Below are 22,985 nucleotides of genomic sequence, written 5' to 3'. Positions count from 1 at the left end.
TGAGAGAAACACTGCAAAGAACCACAGAACCAGTCAGCCCCGTTTGGTCATATTTATTATTTTACATTTCATCCGAGTACTCTTGATAGAAAGCAGAAGGAAAAGAGTGTCACTCACACATAATGTAGTTTCGAGCAGCAAAAAAACATACAATCAGACAAGTGGGAAACAGACATCAACAGTATATAACTATGTTATGTGCGGACATCCCAGCAGTACCATACAGATCCATTACAAAACGACTTTTTTTTTGTCCTACTGCCACCCACTAACTAAAGATTTCTCTTGTAAACTTGTGAATGGCTAAATGTTTTTACAGTTTTAGTCAGAAGCCATCTGTTTCCAGGCTGATCCCGGTAAAGACAACAAGGGCTTTTACATCTGTGCTAACGTTTAATCTCCATTTTTCGAACAGAAATCTCTCAAAAGATAAATATCATGGGCTGTAAATATGACCCATGCAAAGAATCCGCTGTAAACGCATACAGGGGTTGTAGCACTAAATAGCCAAAGTGTTGTTGTTGGTTTTTTTTTTTATTCTGATATGACATCAGAAGATCTCCCAACCAAAGGAGCTCGGCCCGCAGCTTTGACACATTCACCGTCTACCACGTTTTATCCTCCTCAGCTCTTCTTCGTGCAAACTTTCAAACCTCTCTTGTCCATCTCTGCCTCTACATCTCGTCAGTTTATAGGCTGACCTCCCATCTTTTTTTTTTTTTTTTCCCCTCCAACCTTAAAAGGAAAAAACATCTCAAAATTCATGATAGGTCTTGACATTAAACATGCTACTATAATATAAAAACTGTTCTTCTTTTACAGGCAATGTTCTCAGTAACTCTCTCAGTGATTGAAAGCCGATGTGAGATAATTAATTTACATTATAAAGTAGGAAATATGGAGAGAAAAAAAGGGCAAAGTCATTATATTTGATTTAGATCAAGGTACCAGACTTAAAAAAAAATTGTAAACAAAAATGTAATTGGATAGGTCACAGCAAGCAGATGCAGCTGATAATTTAACTGTAAGAATATGGCATTTTATTCCAACAAAAACCATCATCCCCATTGTCCAGTAGCTTTTTAGACCACTATAATTCAGCTTCAGTGGATCCGAGTTAATAAAGTTCATGTTTTTCCTTGTGAAGTCGAGCAGCAGAAGTAAACAGTCTTCAGGGAGTGGGAGTGGAGAACTTGCAGCTGCTATAATCCTGCAAAGAGACCCTGGTGGTTTTCTTGATAGTGTTCCAGGCTTTTCAGCTCGTTAGGGAGTGTTTAGGTAGGAAATGTGAAGGCAGCAGTCGAGTCATTCGGGTCACGTGTTGCTCGGAGTGTTCACATCTAGGTAGTAGTGCGTGATTCGGTTTTCGGGGTGGAGTGGTCACACGTTGCGGTTGAGGATGTTGGCAAAAAGGTGCGTCACTGCCTGGAGTGGTCAGTTGGGTAAACAAGGGTCAGCTTAGGGACCGCTTCAGTCAGATATGTCGACGTTACATCGTGATGATTCCTAGCTGAGACGCGGTGACGTTACGGTGTTTTCAGATGAAGGTGGAATCCATGGCGCTGGTGTCTTGCACGCTGCGGGCACGAGCCTCGAAAAGCTGTTTTATCAAGGCCGACTTCTCCTGCTCCAGCTGGGCGATCCGCTCGCTCCTCTCTGTCACCTCCTTGATGGAGAGAAAGAAAAGGATTGAAGTGAGTGACACCCCTAAACTCCAAACAGCCTACAGTGACTGACTACTGGGGGCTTGGCGATGTATATATAGACTATGTTAAACCTGTGTGAGAAGTCGGTTCTGGTCCTTCAGTCTCTGGATGGCTTGTGGAGGTGCTGGAGGTGGAGGCTGGGAGCTTGTGGAGAGCGCTGCTGTCTGAGCGCCGCCAGAAGGAAATGACTGCTGGGAAACAAAGAGGAAGTGTTGAAGGAAAACTCCACCACAGATATATTGTTATATATTATCAATACTGTTTTCTGGAAGTTGCTTTGTCAAGTAGTGACATCATTTACATGTCTAGTACGCCCCGCCCGCTTCCCATAACCTGCTTTCTCTATTTCAGCTTCAGTTAGCAATAACCGATTTTTGTGAGAGAGGGGGATTCGATTAGATCACTACTAAAGACTCCTGCTGGTGGTGACGTGTAATGCGAGCTGGGCGATGCTCGGTTTTGGCTCGTCTTGTTTCCAACATAGCGGCTGGGTCACAAACTTTCTCATATTACAGCTAAACAGTTCACTAAAATATGTTTCTGAAAACATTTGAGGCAAGAAACAGCCAATGCAGTAACAGAATCTTGATTCATATTCGATCAGCACTGCCTAGTTTTACTCCTCCTTGGTTCTGGCTAATCGCTAATGGCTAATCGTTAACCCCCCTCGGCGCTCATTGAAATCGATCGCTTTTTCTACCAAGAAACCACTGCTTCATGATGCCAGATGACCCAGTTGACTTGATGGAAAGGGCGGATTCAAATGTTCTGCATCCAAGAAACCGAGTAAGCAAGCAAGTCATTTCCCTGGATGCTATTTTGAGAAACGTGCATTCAGCTTTGAGTCACACAAATTTTCCGATGATAAGCAATAAAAAAAGTTACACTTCTGCCCTCAACGACATACTGAAAACATTTTGTTGAGGACTTGGCGATGTCAGCATTTTTACATTGTACTTTTGGTTTCACAATTAAAAATGACAATGCATCATTATACGTTACTGGTTACAGCAAATGAATCCGTGAAAAGGCCGCTTGATCAGAGAATCACTTAATGTAACAATCTACTGAATAATAAGCATACTAGTGTTGGTTTGTGGTTGTTTTTGAGCAACTGTGTTAGGGTTTGTTTTTTTTTTTTTTGATGATAAAATGTTTCAAAATATGGGTAAGAGCTTCCTGTAGAGCAGACATCAATACTTTCTCACATCACAACACTCACTGTGAAGTTCTAGTTTTGTGCTGCACTGATTATTACACAGCTGTTACAATGGATCATAATAATGACACAGTGACACAGCAAAATATCAAAACCTCCATAAAAACTTCTGCAGCTGTTGTCCGTCTACACGCTCAGTATGAATCCTCCCAACATTCACACTTAACGAGCAGGTAGTTGAACGCTAGCACCTCATCTATATTAAGATTTAGATTGTCTTTACATATCATGAGACATTAAGGAATACTTGACTTTTCTTAGATCTTATTAGAATCACATAAAAACACTGAATCTATGGGCAGTTAACACTCACCATCCCAGAGCAGGAAATAAGGTCATTAAGGCAGCGGTTGACTTCTTGCAGTTTAGGAATAAGAACATTCATGCGACTCTGATTGGCTTCTGTGAGAAAATCCTGAAAAGGAGACAAAAACATATGACATTTAAGAAAGTAATGACCTTGAAATAGTAAATAAAAAAGTATCACCTTAACCTGTGGCTAGTTCTCTACTTAGCAATCATTTCCCAGAATGACAACCTGCACTGGAGGCATTTTGAAAAGTGTTGCCAGTCAGCAGGAACAACTCCATACTTTTATTTAAAATAATATTTTAATGACAGAACATGAACTTACTGCATTCAGCCATGTCAAAAGAAAAGTTTACATTGTAAGGTTTCTCTTATTGTTTCTTAACAAACAAACAAGTAAAATCACATTAATGAACAGCCTCAGGGAGAAATCGTTTTCTCTATACTTGAAAAATCTTCATCTGAAACCTCCAGTTCATACTAGAAGCAAAACCGTGACAGATTACTGAGGCCACTGTGGAGAGGAAATGTGTCCTCTACCACAAGGAATTTTATAATTTAAAAAAAACAACTATAAAATATATAAAAGCCTATAAAGAAGCCCTAACTTTGTGACTCTGGGGGACTGACGCCAAACTATAAATCTCTCCCAACAAATTTAAATAGACGTTGTTTTTGTTGTTTACTGTTTGTGTTTTGTTCTGCTTTAATGTTTGATTTAGAAACACAGGAAAACTCAAAAATATGTTTTTCTTCTTGCTTCTACAGTTGGATGTTTGAGTTTCACTGTGCAGAATGATGTACGTGCAGAGTTTTACACTTGAAGGCTGTTTTCACTTCATCTGCTGAAAGTGGAAATCAGATTTTAAGGGGCGGGCCTACAAGCAGGATTTGTGACATCACAAATAGTTTGGAGCCAATCGTGGTCCAATATGCAACTTACACAAGTGTGATGTGGAAACTCGAAGCCTCCAGAGCACAAAACACAGAGAATGGACTTTACAGTGAAGTAGGAGACATCTAGTGTCTTTAATGAGGAAGAAGGAATAGATGCCATTTTGAGGATTTGAGGATTTTTTTGGTGGAAAAACCATATCAGACATAAATTAGTATTTTATATACATCTTAAAACATGTCAGGAGGTGATCTTTAAGTTTTAGACTGAGACTAATGTTTTGAAAGTCTTCTCATGATGTGATATTGTCTACATTATATCAATAAAAAACTATATCACCAAATAACAGAACACAACAGGTTGCATCTCAGACAGCTTTTTAACTGTGTGTTACAGCGGATGGTTTCTGCATATTAAAACACAGACCAGTGCGTATACTGACCGTGCAGTGGGAGTTCTGGCCGACCTGCCGCTGTCTCTCTGTTACATTGTGGATTTGGCCCTGGTACCAATCCCGGGCCCGCTCCACCACCTCCAGGCCCGCCAGCAGGGAGTCCTTCTCCTGCTCCAGCTCTTTCATTTGCTTCAACTGTGAGAGTTGAAAAGGAGGGCATGTTGTAGGAGAGTTAAAAAGGAGGGGGGGAGCACAGGAAAAGGGTGAAAGACAAGAAATTGGCTTAGAACAGAAAAGTCACTTTCTGTACGGATTTCACAGACACGACTGAAATAAAACATTTAACTTCCATATTTCCCACGCCGTCACTGAGAGAGCTTTTAGATCGCTGCCAAGATTAAATCTAATCATTGATTCTGGGCCGCCGGCAGTCTACGCGGTAGACAAACTCCCATCTTTTCACGAGGGCATCTGCAGCAAACTCTTTTGTGCTGGCGGAGACAATGGCGCCGTACCAATTGTGCCGGACTCTCTCCGATCCTGAACAATGTTTAGAGGAGCAATCAGTCCAGCGTCATGGCAACTGCGCAGCAACCTAAGAATGGGGTAAACAGCGGACCCACTTCAACTATGGCCACCCCAGTGTGTGTCTATGTGTGAAAGAGACAGAGGGAGAGATGTGTGAGAGAAAATGTGTGTGTGTGTGTATATGTGTGTGTGTGTGTGTGTGTGTGCACCCCGGCAAGGCTGCAATGAGTTGTGCTGACCAGGCTGTCCATGCGGCACACTGCCACAGTCCAGGCCTCATCGCTGGCATTCAGCCACCTGGTGTGTCATCTTTCTATCCACCCGTTCCTCTCATCCTGTCCCCGGGTTGAAGCTCATTACATTCCTTCGATCATCGCTCATTGATGTTTAAAATAGCCACAAAGTCACACGGGGAAGCATGTCGCAACACAGAGGAGAAGGGACGTTAAGAGGCCAACAACATCGAACCCTGTTTACCATATTTGTGCTCTTTCCCACAGAGCCAGAGGAGAGAGTGCACACAGAGGAAGGGGGTGTGGGGTGGGGGGGGAGGTTAGGGGAAGAGGAGGGGGGGTAGGGTCCGTGTCTAGAATGAAGCATGACCTAGTGTCAGGCTGCGTGAATGTGCGGAGGGCCACAGGCAGGCAAACCCACCGGTTTGAAAATGAAAAGGAAAACACACAGAGAGAGAGAGGGGAGCAGAACAGCGAATGGCTAAAAGGTTACGGAAAAGTCTGTGTACATATGTTTGTGCGAGCCCCGCACACATGTCCCCGCTGACTGAACGAGCGGGCGTGAATACACACGACGCACATACAATAACATGACACCCGGTGCACAAGCTGTTTGGTTAAAAACACAAAGAACAACTTCATACAAAAGCATCACAGAACAGTGTGTTCAAAACCTTGAAGCGCAACAATACAACAGCAGGTCAGAGGCGATAAACAAAGCCTGAAGTCTCAAAAAACAGTTAACAGTAACAGTTTAAGGACAACAAATAGTTTATTAATCGATTAGTCGATCAACAGAAAATTAATTGGCAACTATTTTGACAACTGATTCATTGTTTTGAGTCATTTTTTAAGAAACAACTTTGATAGCAGCTTCTCAAATGTGAATATTTTCTGATTTATTTATCTTTCTCTGATAATAAACTGAAAATCTTTGGGTTTTGGTGTTGGTCAGGACAAAAGAAGACATTTGAGGACGTCACATTGGACTTTGGGAAACAGTGAACGATTTTTTTTTTTTTTTTTAACCATTTTCCGATATTTTATAGCCCACACGACTAATCAATTAATCAATACATTCATTTTAAATGAATATAAACAGAGAAAAGCAGCACATGCACACATTCAGAAAACTCAAACTAGTGAATGTTTGGCATTCCTGCTTGATAAATGACTTTAAGTTGTCAATTAAGTTCTGCCGATCAACTAATCGGTTACTTATTTCAGCAGTAGTCCGAACCTGGAAGCTCTACAGTAGCACAGCAGGTTTGAACCAACAAACAAGCCCAGAAGTTTGATCATAACTGTTTATCTCCACCGTTTGTCTTTACTGTCACAATCAAATATCACTCTAACCTGACGCACATCTTCCAATCCTGAAACAGACTCCTTCATCCAACAGACAGGCTTTAATCTCCTCAGTCTTCTACAAACATCTCTCCCTGTCTCCCTCCGTCTTTCTCTCCCTCTCGTCTTACTCACCCAGAGGAAAAACTGCAGGGCCTTGCTGCTGTAGAGGCTACTGCTGAGGGGGATGAAGACAGTAGTGTAAGCGGCCCAGACCGCCGTCCAGGCTGGGCCGGGCCGGCCGAGCGAGTCCTCTACTTCTACCAGGCCCCTGGGCCCGACCCGGCTCACTACCATCAGGGCAGCAGCGGGCCAAGTCGGCCTGGGTGGGAGGGACAGAGGGAAGGGGGGGGAGGAGGAGGAGAGGGGCAGGGAGGGAGGGAGGGAGAAGGAGGGGAGTCGGTCAGTCAGCCTCTCCAGACACAGAGGCCGAGGGGAAAAAGACAGAGACGGCGACACAAACAGGGAGAGAAAGAGGGAGAGGAGGCAAGCTGGAGAGAGTGAGAAATGGTGAGGCAGAGGGAGAGACGGAGAGTGAAAGCAGGCATGAGACCCGGACCGGAGGGTGGGAGGGGCAGAGTGAGGGGGGGGAGGCAGGGGGCAGAGGGATGGGAGGGGAATGTGGTGGCCAATAGAAAGTGAAATGGAGCTTGAACTAGAAAACTTTTTCATACTGTCCCAGCAGTTCCACTGTTTACTTTTCTGCAAAAATATGCAAAGATTTATTTTCTTGAAGTCTCGAATCTCAGTTCTGATCCAATCAGACTTCAGATCATCAAGGTCCAGGCAGAACTCTTTCTTTCTGACAGTTTTACCACTGATCCTCCGCTCCTTTACCCAACTCAACACAACTAAAATCATGACAGTTATCAAAGAAAAATCTAAAAAGTAAGACTCTGCATCCACTGGGAAATCTCCGCTCCACCATCCGTCTTTACTTACTTACTAAAAGTACTTACAACTGGGGCAAAGTTACAAAAAAAACATACTTTCAGGGCTGCAACTTGAAGAGTATTTTAATACTTAAAGAGTTTTAAGGCGATATATTTAAACATATTAAATTAAATTGGTGACTAATATAAATTGTTTTGGCCAAAATCTGAAGAAATCAAAAACTACTACTGTCATACAAGACAAAGAAAAACAACAAATCCTCATATTTGAGAAGCTGGAACCAGCAGCGTTTTTGGCATTTTTGCTTGAAAAATGATTAAACAATTAATCAATTATCAAAATTGATGCTGATTAATGTTTTTCTGTCAGTCAACTAATCAATTCATCTAGAGCTGCAACAATTTGTCGATTAGTCGATCGACAGAAAATTAATCAGCGACTGTTTCAATAATGGAATAACTGTTTTTGTCTTTTTTTAAGCCAAAATGCAAAACACTCGCTGCTAGTTTTATGCTTTTTTATGTCATAAATGGCAGTAAACTGAATATCTTTGGGTTGTGGACTGTTGGTTGGACAAAACAAGACAAGACACGTCAACTTGGGCAAAATTGGGGAATTTTAACAGCCAATTTTCAATATTTACTGACATTTTAAATACCAAACAACTAATTGATGAAGTAATTGGCAGATTAATCGATAATGAAATCATTAGTTGAAGCCCTAAATTAATTGCTCTACATATTTTAACTACAAGAAATACAACAACTCAAGAAAAGTCTGACAACTTGAACAATCACACTGTTGGCAAAAAAAAAGCCTCAGATACAACCAGCATCTGCCTTATTCGACTGAAGAGTTCATTGTAATACAGTGAAAATAAATGATTTATCCCAACAGACGCAGTAATAGAGCGAACCTACTTCTACCATGTTCTTAAGTTTGTGCGTTTGTGCAGACCTAAACCAAAAGCTACAGCGACACCTTTAATATTAAAATCAGCCACACGTTTATTTGAGCTTCACTTCTCGCTGGGTTCTTCCCACAGACACAGAAGTGATATTTCAGAGGAAGTGGGTTTGAAAAGGCGAGCAAAGCTGTCTAGTAGCAAAAGGCAACCCTTACCCGGTTTGTTGAGCGAAAGGTTATGAATGGAAAACTAAACGGAAACATCACTGTGTGCGTGTGTGTACGTGTGTGTATATATACCAACCATTCCATAATCCACTCCGTTAGATATGGTATGCCGCCTCTGCTCGTCCCGACTACGCCCGTGTCGCCTGGAGCCACCTGTAAATCCTGTTGCTGACTCGCTCTGAGATCTTGGTAAACCTGATTTCACAACACCTAGACACAAAGCAGACAGATGTAATTAATTTCAACAGTGCGCTGGAATGCACTCTGTATTATCTGCAGCTTTATTTCTTGCCAGCTGAACATAACTGTGTTAACGGCATGTTGAAATCTACTAAAACACATTTATCAGTGAACAAGTGAACATAATGTATTGTGCTGGATGCTTTCTGATGTTTACACTCTAACTTAGTTCAGTTAGGTGCTTCTAAATTAACCCCTGAAATCATAAATATGAAAAAAATGTACTCTACACACAAAGAAGAAAACTACAGACAAAACATTATTTTGGTTTGATAATGCGTTTGGGCTGCCAGTGTGAACCACAGGAGGGAGCTCTGCCCTGCTGGATTACTTTCATTACAAGGTCCACACTGAACTCAACACTTAGTGACACTGTAACAAATGTAGTGATACAGTGATAGAAAATACTGATTTTTCTACCATGTTCTGAACTTTGTGCTTTAGTACAGATGTAAACCTGTACAAACCAGCAGGAAACCTGTTAACTGTGCAACTAATCAGGGTCTCCTTTATTTGATGACTTGACTGAGGATGAGTTCAGTGATGCCAAAGGAAATATGTAAAGTAATCTCACTGGATAACCTCCCAGAATTAATGTGATTTCCAATAGTAGCAAGAGAGATGAATGAACAGTGAGTAAGAAATCTTTTTCTTTTCTTTCTTTATTTATGTTTCTGTTTAGGTATGTAATATTATTCCTATAGATTATTATTGTTCCTATTTTTACTGTTGTCACTGTCATTGTTATTATTGTTACTACTGTATTATCAGTCATTCACAATGTAGGTTTCTGTAAACATAGTTTATTGCTGTGGTTAACTACCTGTCAAAAATGAATACAATTGTGAGAAAATATCACCTCTACCACTGTTTAGACCAAGTTTCCCAAAAAGTGATTATAATACAATCTTCCACAGAGAGTATGTGTAAGTGTTTTTATTTTCTCAAGAGTCAAACGTTATGGTAAATAGTTTTAAGACAGTTTTCAGTTGCACCTTTGACGACCAAGAAAAAGGTTTCTCTGCCTGCTCTCCTTCAACTCCTCTTTTCATCACGCGGGTGTCTGTTTTGCCTCCATCAGGAAGGCTCTGGCTTTGAATCTCTTTCCTGCACCTTTTCTGTGTGAGGTTAACATGTTCTGGCCACGTTTCTAAGCATTTCTTCTCACTTTCCATAAACACGCAGCCCTGATGACGTGAAACTTGCGTTCCAAGCCCTTCCAAATTGATTGTGCAAACTTGGCAAAGTGTCTCAGTGACTGTTTTCTCTGGTATTTTATCCTCAGTATTTTCCTTTTAGTTGCGCTGAGCTGTGTTATCATTATCAGATTTTTAGATGCAAGTGCACGCATCACCACCGCTCTAAACCTTTCCCAAAACCAAGATAAAGTCAAAGTCAGAGTGAGTAGCACCACTTTGTGCTGATGTTCAGGGTGTTGGGCAGAATTTCACCACTGCCCATGATTCAGTGAGCCCTGGCCCGCCTGCTGTAATCTGGACTAATCCAGTAGGGTTTGGCTGCATGTGAGAGATTACAGCACGGACACTGCTGGTCTGTCTGTCTGTCTACTAAGTGGACAAAAGTATGTGGCTGCCCGGACAAAGAGTGGACATAAACATTACACTAAAATGTGATTTTTGGATACAGAATCTACACTCTTCTGGGAAGGCCTGTCACAAGATTTTGGACACTGGCTGGAAGGATTTGCTCCCATTCAGCCACAAGAGCATTGGTGACTGATGTTGAGCGACAAGGCTTGTAGTCTGTATTTGGTTCCAGTTCATCTCAGATGTGTTGAATTGGGTTTGAGGCTCTAAGTAGGACCTTTCTTTGTACACGGGGACACTGTCATGTTGAAAGAGGAGACGGTCTTCATCAAACTGTTACAAAACTGCCATAAAATTGGGAGCAAGTTGGAAGTATAATATAAAATATCATTGTATGCTGTAGGGGTGTATGGCAGGAGTCTAGCAAACAACAAAAAACAACCGCTGACGAAAGGCACACAGAAGTATGTGAACGTTTGGTAAAGTGTATCTGTACATCTACTGTATCTATCCATCCATCTGAAAGCCAACACTGTTCTGAGTGCAAGTGGTGTGAGCAGTGAAAACCCTGAGGGCTCTAAAGAGAAAAAGTGAGAGAGTGTCACTCTTATGGCTCCAGACAGGCCTGGCTGTATCAGGCAGACTCGGGCAGACTCTAGATATGTGTGTGTGTGTGTGTGAGAGAGAGAGAGAGAGAATTAGAGAAAGGGAGAGAGCGAGGGAGAGTGGATATAGAAGTCTCGTATGATTGTGATGGGAGGAAATAACAAGAGTGAGCCTGTATGAGAGCCTGTATGTATGAACAAGATAATGAGCTGGCAAACTGGGAATTACTCAGTTCTCCCAACCTAGAGCCAGCACACCAGGGAAAAACTGAACAAATGAACAAGCACACAACTGACCATCACCCGTTCCCCGGTCTCGGGGCCATGGCGGATCTACAAGGCAAGACCCTTGATGAGGATAAATCTCTGCAGGAATTTCTCACATAATCTCTGACCTGACCTGAGGTTAACAACGGCAATTATTCAACTAGGCACCCATCATTGGAGCAGAAGCCCTTAAACAGGCCTGTTTAAGCTGTGACACAATACTGATACCTGAGAGAAGTGTATTGTCAAACCTCAACAATGAGCGTTGCCGACCTCTATTGAGATTCAGGGAACGACTCCCTTTAAAGTCACAGTTTTTTACCTCTGTAAGACTCCTGCTGAATGACAAATACTGACATGCAAGCACTCTGCAGACATTGTGCACTTGTGTGTACAACATGGTTCAGTGCATCCAATTAAATTATAATATGAGATCTGTGCTGGCAATGGTGCAGTGGACGTATCAGTTCAGTTATGCATGCAATCGATGGCTCGCTCATCAGAATATAGTCGGTGTATTATGTTGTGTGCACTGGTAGGTTTTCAGGGGTACAGTAGGTCTACTTCTGACTCACATCCTTATTTTTTGGTGTCCTTTTTAAGATTTTGTCCTTGTTTCAAGTCAGCATCAAACTGATAGTGAGGCACAAATAAACAGAAATCCTTAAGGTGGGTTGGGAGTATTAAGGTGCAGATGCAGCTGCAGGACAGCAGCATGTTGCATTAAACTTCTACAGACAGTAGTGATGAAACAATACTAATCAATTAATCAATTATATTAAAAAAAAATGTATTTGAAAACAACCTTTCTAGTTGATTCATCGTTTTAAGTCTTTTAAATGTCAAAACAATCACTGGTTTAATTGTGCGAATGTGTTGCTTTTCTGTTTCATATCATTGTAAACTGAATATATTTGACTTTTAAACTGTTGATCTGACAAAACAAGCAATCGGAGGACATCACCATGAGCTTTTGGGAAATTGTGATTTGCATTTTTCACTATTTTATTGACATTTTATAGGCTAAACAATCATAAATAACCAACAGATGAAAAAGGGCTGGAACTAGTGAGGTGCAGCTGCATGACAGCAGCATCTTGCATGAACTGTTGATTGACAGATGTGATCAGATCGATGCTGTTTCTATTGACAAGAGTGTATTAGTGTTATGCTGTATCTGGATTTTGATGGACAGGGTTTTAACTTATTAATGAGGATGTCTTTATTGACATCAGCTCTCCATGATCTCACTGAACTGCCCCTCGCCCCCTCACAGCCATCGTTTTTTTTTTTACCTTTGACTCTCATGGTGCCACTTACTTTGTCCTTGGAGCTGCGGTGACTCCAGAGCAAGAGACTCAATGGTCCTGACCCGGCTCTGCTGAGGCTGGGTTGGTTTGGTGACATGGCCCGGTTCGGCCCGGTAACACCCGCCCTCCGGCGCGATGGGAATCCTCTCCAAACTCCGCCCGGACCTCTCGAAGCCCGCGTTGTATCGCGCCGGCCCACACGCGGGGTACCCGGGCCCGTCTTCGGGCCTGGCCCGACCCTGCAAGGAGGACGCCCGGTGCTGTTGGGTGTTGGTCACGTTGCTCGGCCCCAGCGGACGCACCTTGTTCTCAACCCGGGTCCCGACGCTGCATGAGGACAGCGGTGCGGGTTTCTGGGGCTGCTTTGGAGCCTGCTGCGGGTGTACGGCAGCCTGGGCCTTTAAGTGGGAGCTGTTCTCTGGGTTGAGCATGGAGTACCGCAGCCCCGCAACGAACCGCTCAAAGGTGAGGCAGCCATGCGGTGGAGTGACCCTCCTGAGGCAGTTAAGCACCCCGCCGGGCAGGTCTCGGGTGTCTGCCCCCTGCCAGCGGCTCTCGATCTCCGAGATGTGGACATAACCGCGTCCAGCGTCATCCAAAATGTCAAACAGCGTCCTCAGACTGTGCAGGAAGGCTTTGGGGAGGCCATCTGTTGAATACTCCGTCTCTTTTGGCTGCATTTTGGCCGTTTTAAAGCCCTCCGCCTTCGCTTGAGACGCCTCTTTTCTTGGCCCAACTCTGCCGTAAATCACCGACGTCCCGTTCACTTTGCAGCCCTGCTCGGTCGCTATCAAAGCCATGGAGGTATTGATAATACCCACTGACTAATCAATCAAAAACACACCAACACAAGTTGGCTAACTTTATATAAACACACACCTGGACATGCACAGAATAATTAAACGATTTATCGCTTACTAAACAGCAAAATCCTTACAATTAAAGAGATTTTTAGCCTAAATTTGATCGTTTTGAGTGTCTACCTTCCCACTGAAACTCCGCCGCTCTCTGATCCATACTTTCCTTTTTCTGCCGAGGACCGCCCTTCAAACGGCTGTGCGCGAGAGTCCCGGGACCAGCCATTGGACGCGGTGTGCACGAGCTGTGCGCTGATTGGTTCAGGCCTGAGGTAAGCTCCAGTTTGAGTTGCGCTTTTGTTATTATTACTAATGCAGAGACGTTATTCATAAAGCCTGCATATTATCCCTCCACTTAATCAGAAAGAGCTGGGTGAACTATCATCTTACAGCCCCCAAACAGCCTCCATGAGAGGCAGAATCCCCCTTTTTAAACCATTAAAGCCCCTTAAAATTTCACTTTATAATTAAGTTGTAATGATAATGAAGTAAACAATTGATCATTCTTGACAAACTGCATCCTATTTGTGTAGTTTATATGCCTCAAAACTTACCCTTATAGCTAACCCCTTATCTGAATAATTATAGTATATATCCACCTACTATTTGTATATAAAGTAATGTCATTTTTTACCATTTAATATTTATCTTAGCACTTCTTGCTTCACTTCTTTACACTATTTGTATCCTGTTTACAGTCCACAGAAACTGTTTCACCTGTATATATAACTTCTTGTGTATATTTCTGAAGATTGTTGCGTTGTTATTTTGTGTAAGTACATTGAGAGCCACTAAAGCAGAGTCAAATTCCTTTTATGTGTAAACATACTTGGCCAGTAAAGATGATTCTGATATAATAATTATATTGTTTGCAGATGATACAAACATTTTTTGTTGTGGTTAGAATTTGAAACAACTTTTGGATACAGTGGAAAAAGAATTGAAAATGCTTAAGAGTTGGTTTGATTTTAATGAACTAACGACTGAATTGAAGTAAAACTAATTTTACCATCATTTTTTCTATTTGGTTGCATTTTAGAATAACTCTAACCCCCTAAAGTAAGCTACTCTCAAGTGACAACAATCACAATAAATATGCAATGATATTATATCAAGATTTCCTCTCAGTCAGGCTGAAAAGCTGCATTCACTCTCCGTTAGACATCCCTGCACACAACTTGAATTCCCAGCTTTCACAGAGTCAAAACACATCGCAACCATTTCTTGACACTTTTCCTGTTTCTCTTTTCCAAAGCGATGAGTCACACAGAGAAACTCTCAGTCCCTGCACAGGCCCGTGTTTATCTCTGACCTGCCCAGACATGAACGCTCATCCCGTTACTATCTGCAAAAACTGCACCAGTGATTCATGTTGAAGATATACTGTCACACTGTCACAAAGGACTCCTTGTAATTTACCTCCTGCCTTACTATACATGAGCTACTGAACTATTTTCCCTGTCAGACCAGTTATTGAATCAAAAATTTCCTCTGTTGTGTTCATCACAAGCACTGCACATTTTTCAAAAGAGCCTGAAAGATAGGACGACAATCAATAATAAAGATATGGGCTCCCTACTCCCCTCTGATAATCACACATACACCAGTTCTTGTTAACACACTAATTTGTGAGAATTGATAATGGCTGCAGGCCAGAGAGAGAGAGGTGTCCAATTGATCAGATGATCAAATACCCAATAACACTATTTCAGAGTATAGATTAAACCCAGCGGTGGTTCTGGTTTTTCCAATTGGAGCTGCAGAAATGTTGTAAATTGTGTTTGCTTTAAGGCTTTTTTCTGGACTGCCATTTCAGCCTTGATTGTTATATAACCAAAGAAGAAGACAGAAAGTGAAGGAAAGAGGAGAAAGAGAGAGACACACACACACACATACACACGCTGTCCAGTAGGAGCTCAGCTCAGTGCGATCACTCCACTCACAGAGGTCAGACAAATGAGCGCTCACTCTTGCTCTCTTCGTCTCGCTGTCTTCTGCTGTCACGCACATGCACACTCTCTCACTCGCGCTGTAGGCTTTATAAACCACGCCAGGGGTTGCCCAGCGTGCCAAAGGCCAGTCCATATTGCTGTTTTTTCTTGTGTGTGTGTGTGTTATTGGATGTGTGCAGAACCTCAGCTGCACTGGCCAGTCAGTCCTCTCATATAACACACACACACACACACACACTCCCTTATTATCTCCTGTTTGTTCTCTGTTAGTCTTTTCCTTAAGCTGTATCAGTGTGCATGTGACAAAGGATTTGAGAGCTTATTCAATTCATGAACCCTGGGTTGTTTTTTTTTTTTATTTGGATGGGGAAAGACACAGAAAGAGACTTCAAAATCTTGGAGGTGTTAAATCAGATTTGAATTACAGTGGGAGGACGAGAGCGAGAGCAAGCAAAGAGTGGGGGTGGAATCAGGCTGCACAGGGATGGAGAGAAAAAAAAAAAAAAAAGAACATTAAACCAAAGCCAAAAATCTTCCCTCATTCAGATTGCCTTTACTATGAGGATCTCCCATCCAGACTGCGAGCACATTTCCCTCTCCGCCACTGTGAGCTCAGAATTAGTGCATTTCTTTGGCTTGTTCTCCATAAATCAAACGAATCCTGGACTTTGGTCACTTTGTTCACTCGAGGTGTTCAGGCGTGCTTGAAAGACGTTATTGTTTCAGTGACCTGCACTCCAGCAGACTTTATGTTACTAACACAAACTAGTTCGGCTATGCAAATTGGAGTCACAGCGGGATTTAAAAAAAGCACAATGAAATCATAATTTTTTTCTCTTCTGGACAACACAAAATGAATCTCATTTACATGCATTTACAGCTGTTTTTTTTTCAGCACTTCTGCATCACTAGTAGCAATTATAGAGTCAGAATAAAGAGCAAGTGGCTGCAGCTCTTCGGGATCTGCACAGAGATTTTAAAGGAACCTGGCCTCAATATCCAATAATTTGACATTACTTATAGTTGACAACATCTGACATTGTGAAGGGGGATGAATGCTCTATCATTTTGTGTGTAAGGTCTCAAGTACTGGCAGCTTTAAGGGGATGGCAGACGTTCAAAATAGTAATACCTCTGGGTTGTTGCCAAGCCCTGGCAGGATGTTCAGTATACCTCTCTGTTCCTCATTGGATATACATTTTTTTTTTCTAATTTGTGTGTTTATATTTGCTCAATCAAAACCAATTGAAGCGGGGGAGGCATCCAGCGTGCCAAGGCTTCTTGCCTCCACCTCAACAGGCATGACTGGATATGTGTGAAATATTTGTATGGGACAGGTTGTATAGCCTGTCTTTTTAAATTAGTGACAGTCCTAATTCTGACCCAGGAATTGTGAGTTACTGCCTCTGGTCCTGAGAATATGATAATGATTTTGAGTTAACCTCATTTAATCATTTTTGACACTGGTACTCTGATCGTGTCCAGTTTTATGGTTGTCCTGTTCTTTCCTCTCTGTTTTGTTAAAAACAGGAACACGGGGTGTCTTTGTGTCTGTGGATGAGGTGAAGATAGATCACTTTGTCTTTGTACTGCACGCACTATTAAGAATACAGTATATGCTCTATGATATGTTGTGTTTTTTTAAATTGTACTGTATGCTGTTGAATTATAAAAACATTCAAATGAAGAAAGGGAACTACAAATCAGGGTGGCTTTGTGAAAACTTTGCAGTAAAATCACCAGATGAAGACCATTATTAGGGTGGACTTTTGTTTCCCTCTTTCATTCTGTCCTCTGCTTGATACTTATTTAAAATCTCCACAATCTGTGATAATTCCTCCGTAAAGAACAGCACACAAACACTGAATTTGCAATGACTTCTACATTTCCGTTGCCACCTTTTAGTCCTTTGTCACAGAGGACATTTCGACATGTCACAGTAGGAAAAGCACGGGTGTAAATGATTAAATAAATGATGGCTGAATTCCATTTAGCTGTGTCACTTTCAGGGTCCTGCTATTGTGCATGCTGGCTCACTGTGACGGCTTACTGGGACACTTGAATAAACTGGGTAACACCTGTAATTTTCCTACTTTGACAAGTCAAAATATCTACAGTGAAAAAGATTCTTTGTTCATGCTGCCATCACTTATAAATATGCATCTATGTGGTATTTATGTTTTGCAAAAATGCAAAAAATGTATATAAATTGCAACAGGATTCATATTTACTCATTTTATGAATGTCGGGGTCATTATATCATCAGCAAACTGAAGATGGGATAAACATGCAGCATCAAAATGATTTCCAGTCAATTACACTGTGGCACTGAATGTTTATTTATCAGGATGAATCATCCCACAAAGATTTGCTCTCTGTAGTCTAAGGCATACATGAAAGGAAATATCAATATGTAATTTAGATTACATGCTTAAAAGATCAAAAAAAAAAAGCAAACAAACTGGTGATTTAGTTGGTTACTTGACCCTCCTGTATCTACAGCACACAGTCCTGCATGTCCGTGAGGTATTACAGTGACAGCTAGGGATTTGAAGTGGTACTGCAGTGTTAATTCTGTTGCATGTCAAACAAACACATCCAAATAATAATACCGGATCACAAGCTTAACATCTGATTCCTCCTAAAAACCCGAACTAATTCCTGACCTCTGATTCAGAAAACTTTATCCACACATTAATGCTGTTATGAAATTCAAAAGCTGTACAAACTCTGAAATTGGAAGAAAAAAAAAAACACTTCCTTCATTTGGTGTATTGCAGAAATAAGATGCAATTAAATGCAGAATGTATTATGTCACACCCAGCTTTTCTGAATATCTCCAGCAAAGTACATTTTCTGAAAATGTGTCGTTATATACAGTAGATAAACAAGTTTGTTTATGATCCTGTTCATTCCATCACGTCACCATATTTTGTCTTCCCAGTTCCTTTTGGTTCCTCTGGTTTAGGCACTGAAAGATAAACACAGAGAGAGGTAAACATAAAGCACAAAAGTCTGTTGAGAATACTACGTCCTGGATTAAGGTGAATGAACTTTCTTGGAACACCATTACTGCCAAAGAAACATCCACATTTAATAATTTTCCAGTGTACGAGGCATGAGGAATTTTGAGAAGGTGCCGCAGTCACACACTGTACTCACCCTGGGGCGGCGATCTGTCCGGGACTTTCCCAGTTTCTAATAACAACCAGAGGTCTGAGCATTTCTGTGTTTCCCAGCGTGTCACTGCATAACTGCCCACGGATGACGCCACTGAAAGAGATCACAGGGAGGTCAGAGAGTAAAGAAACAGAAGTAAGAGTTCAGGTATGTGTGGCTAGAGAGAAAATAACTCATTTTACCCATTTTAAAGCTCATTTTTCATTTCTCACCTATGGAAATGAGCAAGTTCCATTGAAGAGGATAAGGAAGTCTTTTCTGCACAGCCATCTGAATGGCAAATAAGCTCCCAGCGCCTGTAAAAGCAGCACAGGAGACATCTCAGTGACAGCCATGACAGACATGCAAACTTTTTCAACTCATTCAACACTCATTTCAGTTGCTACAACATCACAAATCCTTTGCAACACTCTTGTCCTCCTGCAGATGTTTTGCTCAATCAACTTGTTTCCAAATGGTATTTAAAAAGGGAGGCTGTGCACACACTGTGCGCATCAAGTTAATCTTCAGGGAGGTTCAATCATGCAGTCTTTGGCCTGCTAATTTTTGGCAAATCAAGATATTAAATCAGTAGCAGGGAGTTTTGAGAGGGCAGAAACCTCAAATTTATCTACATGGACAATGTTTTAATCCCAGTCGGATCACTGTCAGGCTTTTTTGGGATTGAAATGTTGTCAACTGTAGTTTGAAGTCAATCTGCAAGTGTTACTCTTTATCAGTCCTGATTTTCAACAGCCGTGCACCTGTGTGTGATGTGCGTACACACTTCTTCTAGGGTATTTTTATTTCGGGGGGAAATGGGTGTAAATTTCTTTAGATCTTGCAAAAGTTTCAGAATTCTGTTAACAAAACATTCCTGCATTGGGAAATATGATTATAACAGCAGTTGTTAAATGTAACACTAACAATATATTCAAGTGGTGATGGTTAACAGTGACAGTAAACAATAGAGCTGCAATGATTAACCCATTAATCAATTAGTCAACTGACAGAAAATTAATCGCCAACTATATTGATAATCAATTAATCATTTTCATTTTTTTAAGGAAAAAAAAATTCTCTTGTTCCGGCTCCTTAAATGTGAATATTTTCTGGGTTTTTTGTCATTTTTTCATGGTAAATTGAATATCTTTGAGTTGTGGACTGTTCGTAAACAAACAAACATTTTAGGCTGCATCTTGAGTTTTGGGAAACAATGATATTTTTCACTCTCCAACATTTTCAGAACCAAATGACTAATTCAATAATGAAAATAATCATTAGTTGCAGCCCTAAGTAAACAGTAACATGAAAAAACTAACATTTCTCTATGCTAATGTTCCAGTCTGATTATACAATATATATCAGTATCTGTTTAGGTATGAATAATCACAGATCACTGTCTGAAGTCCATCTCGTTAGACTTTACTGCAACAGAAAGCTTCTCAGATGTGAATATTTTCTGGTTTCTTTAATCCTCTATGACAGTAAACTGAATATCTTTGTGCTGTGAACTGTTGGTCCAGACAAAACAAGACATTTGAGGATGTTGCCTTGGTTTTTGGGAAACTATGATGGACATTTTTCACCATTTTCTGACATCTTATGGACCCAACAACTAATTGATTAATTGAGAAAATAATTGACATTATATTTAATCCATAATGAAAATAATCATTAATTGCAGCCTTAGTTTGCAGCATGGAGTGAATAACATCATAACATACAGCTCCATCTTGTGGCACACATTGGTTAAAATGTTGGGGGTTTTTTGTTTGTTTTTTTGTTTGTAGTTTCTTTGGACTCATTTCTGTTTTCTTTCTGTTTGTTTACAGATATTCAGACATTAAGCCCAGTAAATATTTACTGTATATTTGTTAGTTCAGGAGCTAATTTAGAAACACTGGACTCAAACAAATAAGAGTATGAAAATGGGGGGAAAATACAATACAACGCATTATTTTCAAAAGTCTGCCAATACACTGTATTTTCCAGTGTGGCTGGCAATGAGCTGTGGTGAGCACAGTGGGAAATGACACCTCACTTACCCAGTATAAAGGTCCCAGTCCCCTTCATAAAGGCATGAGACTGACAGGCAGCATAACTCCCTAAACCCTGAAACACAGGACGAGAAAACAAATAAAAAACAGCATAATTCCTGTGCTATTTTCCAGTACAATACAAAGGTGTCAACGTGTGCAGCAGCTGGTTCATTTGACAGCCAGTGTCCTCCAGAGATCCAGCAGGACTGAGAGGAAAAACATGAAACCTAAAGCTCACCGGGTGTTTGGCCGCCAGCGCGTCGTCCACTTTGGTGAGACCGAGGTTGACCATTTTGTCGACTGTTGAGAAACTGGAGGTTAAAATCCTATATGAATGACAACATTAGCTCATGCTGATACTACACTGTATACATAAGTCTCCTGTTATAAAACTTCCGTCCTCTGCAAGCCAAAAAAACACAGAAAGAGGAGAAAACAGCAGTTTGTATTAAAAACAATGGCGACACCTAAAGGAGAGGAGGTGGTACTGCAGGCTACAGCTGATCACACGTGAATGTTAGAGTTAAAGGATAGCTTCATAATTTTTCAAATCTGTCTTAAAACAACAGTCAGGTGTCCATATGAACACTGAAAGAGGTTTTCCTCATTGTAATCATTCCTCCTGTTCATACTGGCTGTTATAAGATCCCCTTATATGTGCTTTCAATGTAAGTGATGAGGGACAAAATCCACAGTGTGTCCGCACCGTCATTTTGTGCAAAAAAAATGCATTTAAAAGTTTATCTGAAGCTTATATAGGGCTTCAGTAGTCTGAGTTAGTCACATCAAGTGGATATCTGCAACATTTACAGTCTTTTTAGCATCAGATTCCCTCTTTGTGTTTCCCTGTTGAGCTGCAGTGGAGGTATAATAACAAAAAGAGGGACTTGGACACTAAAAAGACTGTAACACTGACAGATATCTACTTGATTTGACTAATTTGGAGGCTGAAGCTCCATATCAGACAAACTTTTAAACACATTTTTGCACAGAAGGAGGCCAGTATGAACAGGAGGAATGATTACAGCAAGAGGGAAAAAAAGGTTTCAGTGTTTTTGGGCACCTGACTGTTGTTTTAAGGCTTGAAAAATTGTGAACACGTCCTTTAAGTTTTAGAAGTTATTTGCACAGTTTACAATGAAAAAATGAACAGAGATATTTAAAAAAATATTGTGCTGTTCAGATCCAAAAAAAGAAGAAAAAAAAAGCATCATAAAGGCATCTTACCAAAAAAAGAAATAAAACAGCATTTAAAATGACATCTAAGCAATAATCCACCACCACTGATATAAACTAAACCACAGCAGCTTTAAGTTTAAGGCCCAGTAAACACATAAACACATGGAAGTTGTTGCTTAAATAAAGTCATCACAGTGAATTGTCTTTGTGTCCGGTGATTGCCGTGTGGTACTTGCCTAGACAGCCCATCCTGCTGACCTCTGTGACCCCCCTCTGTTGAACTTTGACATCACAGCGACCGCAGAGAGTGAAGTGATCTGCTGGTGATTGGAGATGTGCGGGAAGAAGAAGAAGCAGAGGAGGAGGAGGAGGAGGAGGCAGATGGAGAGAATCCAACTACCGCTGAGACACAAGTAACAACACAGAGGCTCAAGTTACCAAACGGCCATAGCAGAGCTGCTGGACATCTGGTTCTTGTTATACAAGAGAGAGAAGACGGGATGATAAAAGTGAGTAACAGTATAAAGCCACAGAGTGAAAGAAAGCTTAGTATGTTTTAAAAGTGTTTACATGATTATATATTTACACGTTTCTGTCACACAAGCTACGTTACTACACACACACATCAGGGTTCATCCAGTCAAATCTCAGGAGCCCAAACCAACAACTACAGATTAATTTAATAACCTGATTATGATACTTTATTTATTTATTTATTTTGCTTTTCGTATTATTAAGACAGGGTGAAAAGAACTACAAGTTAATATGAAAAATAAATTAACAATGAATATTAATGGTGCCTAGACATGTTATTATTCTCTTCATTGATTTATCTTTTTGTTATTTTTTCGATAAATCATTTATTCAGTAAAATGTGAGGAAATAGTAACAAAATGGTCATAAAGATTTGTCAGAGCCCAGGGTGATATATCTTCAACTCGCTTGTTTTATCTGAACACCCTAAAGATATTTAATCAACAATGAAAAGCAGCAAATCTTCTAATTTGAGTAGCTGGAACCATCAAAACCTGAACAGGTGTGTAACATTTCATACAATTCTACCCATAGGTGGCACTACAGTAACAACATAATATGATATTTCAACAATTCTCTTGTCTATAATAAAATCAAACCTTGTACACAAGTTCTTCATGTGAATGTGCACAAC

General features: G+C 40.9%; 2 protein-coding genes and 1 long non-coding RNA gene across 4 annotated transcripts; 1 reads left to right on the top strand and 2 right to left on the bottom strand.

Moving 5' to 3' along the window:
* Positions 1–38: 38 nt before the first annotated feature.
* Positions 39–13,640, bottom strand: sapcd2 (suppressor APC domain containing 2). Of its 2 annotated transcripts, none has more exons than XM_067574906.1 (6): positions 12,639–13,640; positions 8,736–8,869; positions 4,572–4,718; positions 3,239–3,340; positions 1,778–1,894; positions 39–1,666 (listed from the first exon to the last, which is right to left on the bottom strand). In XM_067574906.1, the coding sequence occupies exons 1-6, from the start codon at positions 13,426–13,428 to the stop codon at positions 1,538–1,540; spliced, it is 1,419 nt and encodes a 472-aa protein (XP_067431007.1). In that variant the 5' UTR covers positions 13,429–13,640; the 3' UTR covers positions 39–1,537. The 2 variants fall into 2 exon arrangements, with proteins under 2 accessions (XP_067431007.1, XP_067431006.1); XM_067574905.1 differs by having other exon boundaries at positions 1,778–1,897; positions 12,639–13,638.
* On the top strand, positions 13,235–17,361 carry LOC137171139 (uncharacterized). Its single transcript, XR_010924714.1, has 3 exons — positions 13,235–13,432; positions 13,666–13,757; positions 14,741–17,361. It is a non-coding gene; the product is annotated as an uncharacterized lncRNA (long non-coding RNA).
* Positions 17,362–17,752: 391 nt separating this feature from the next.
* tmem141 (transmembrane protein 141) lies at positions 17,753–21,057 on the bottom strand. The gene is made up of 5 exons (XM_067574910.1): positions 20,877–21,057; positions 20,645–20,711; positions 18,830–18,913; positions 18,600–18,710; positions 17,753–18,408 (listed from the first exon to the last, which is right to left on the bottom strand). The coding sequence occupies exons 1-5, from the start codon at positions 20,928–20,930 to the stop codon at positions 18,347–18,349; spliced, it is 378 nt and encodes a 125-aa protein (XP_067431011.1). The 5' UTR covers positions 20,931–21,057; the 3' UTR covers positions 17,753–18,346.
* Between the last annotated feature and the right edge of the window lie 1,928 nt (positions 21,058–22,985).

The sequence above is a fragment of the Thunnus thynnus genome, chromosome 19 (assembly GCF_963924715.1).
Source record: "Thunnus thynnus chromosome 19, fThuThy2.1, whole genome shotgun sequence".
NCBI lineage: Eukaryota > Metazoa > Chordata > Actinopteri > Scombriformes > Scombridae > Thunnus > Thunnus thynnus.
Note: the sequence above shows the minus strand (reverse complement) of the source record. Positions and strands in the feature narration are given on the sequence as shown.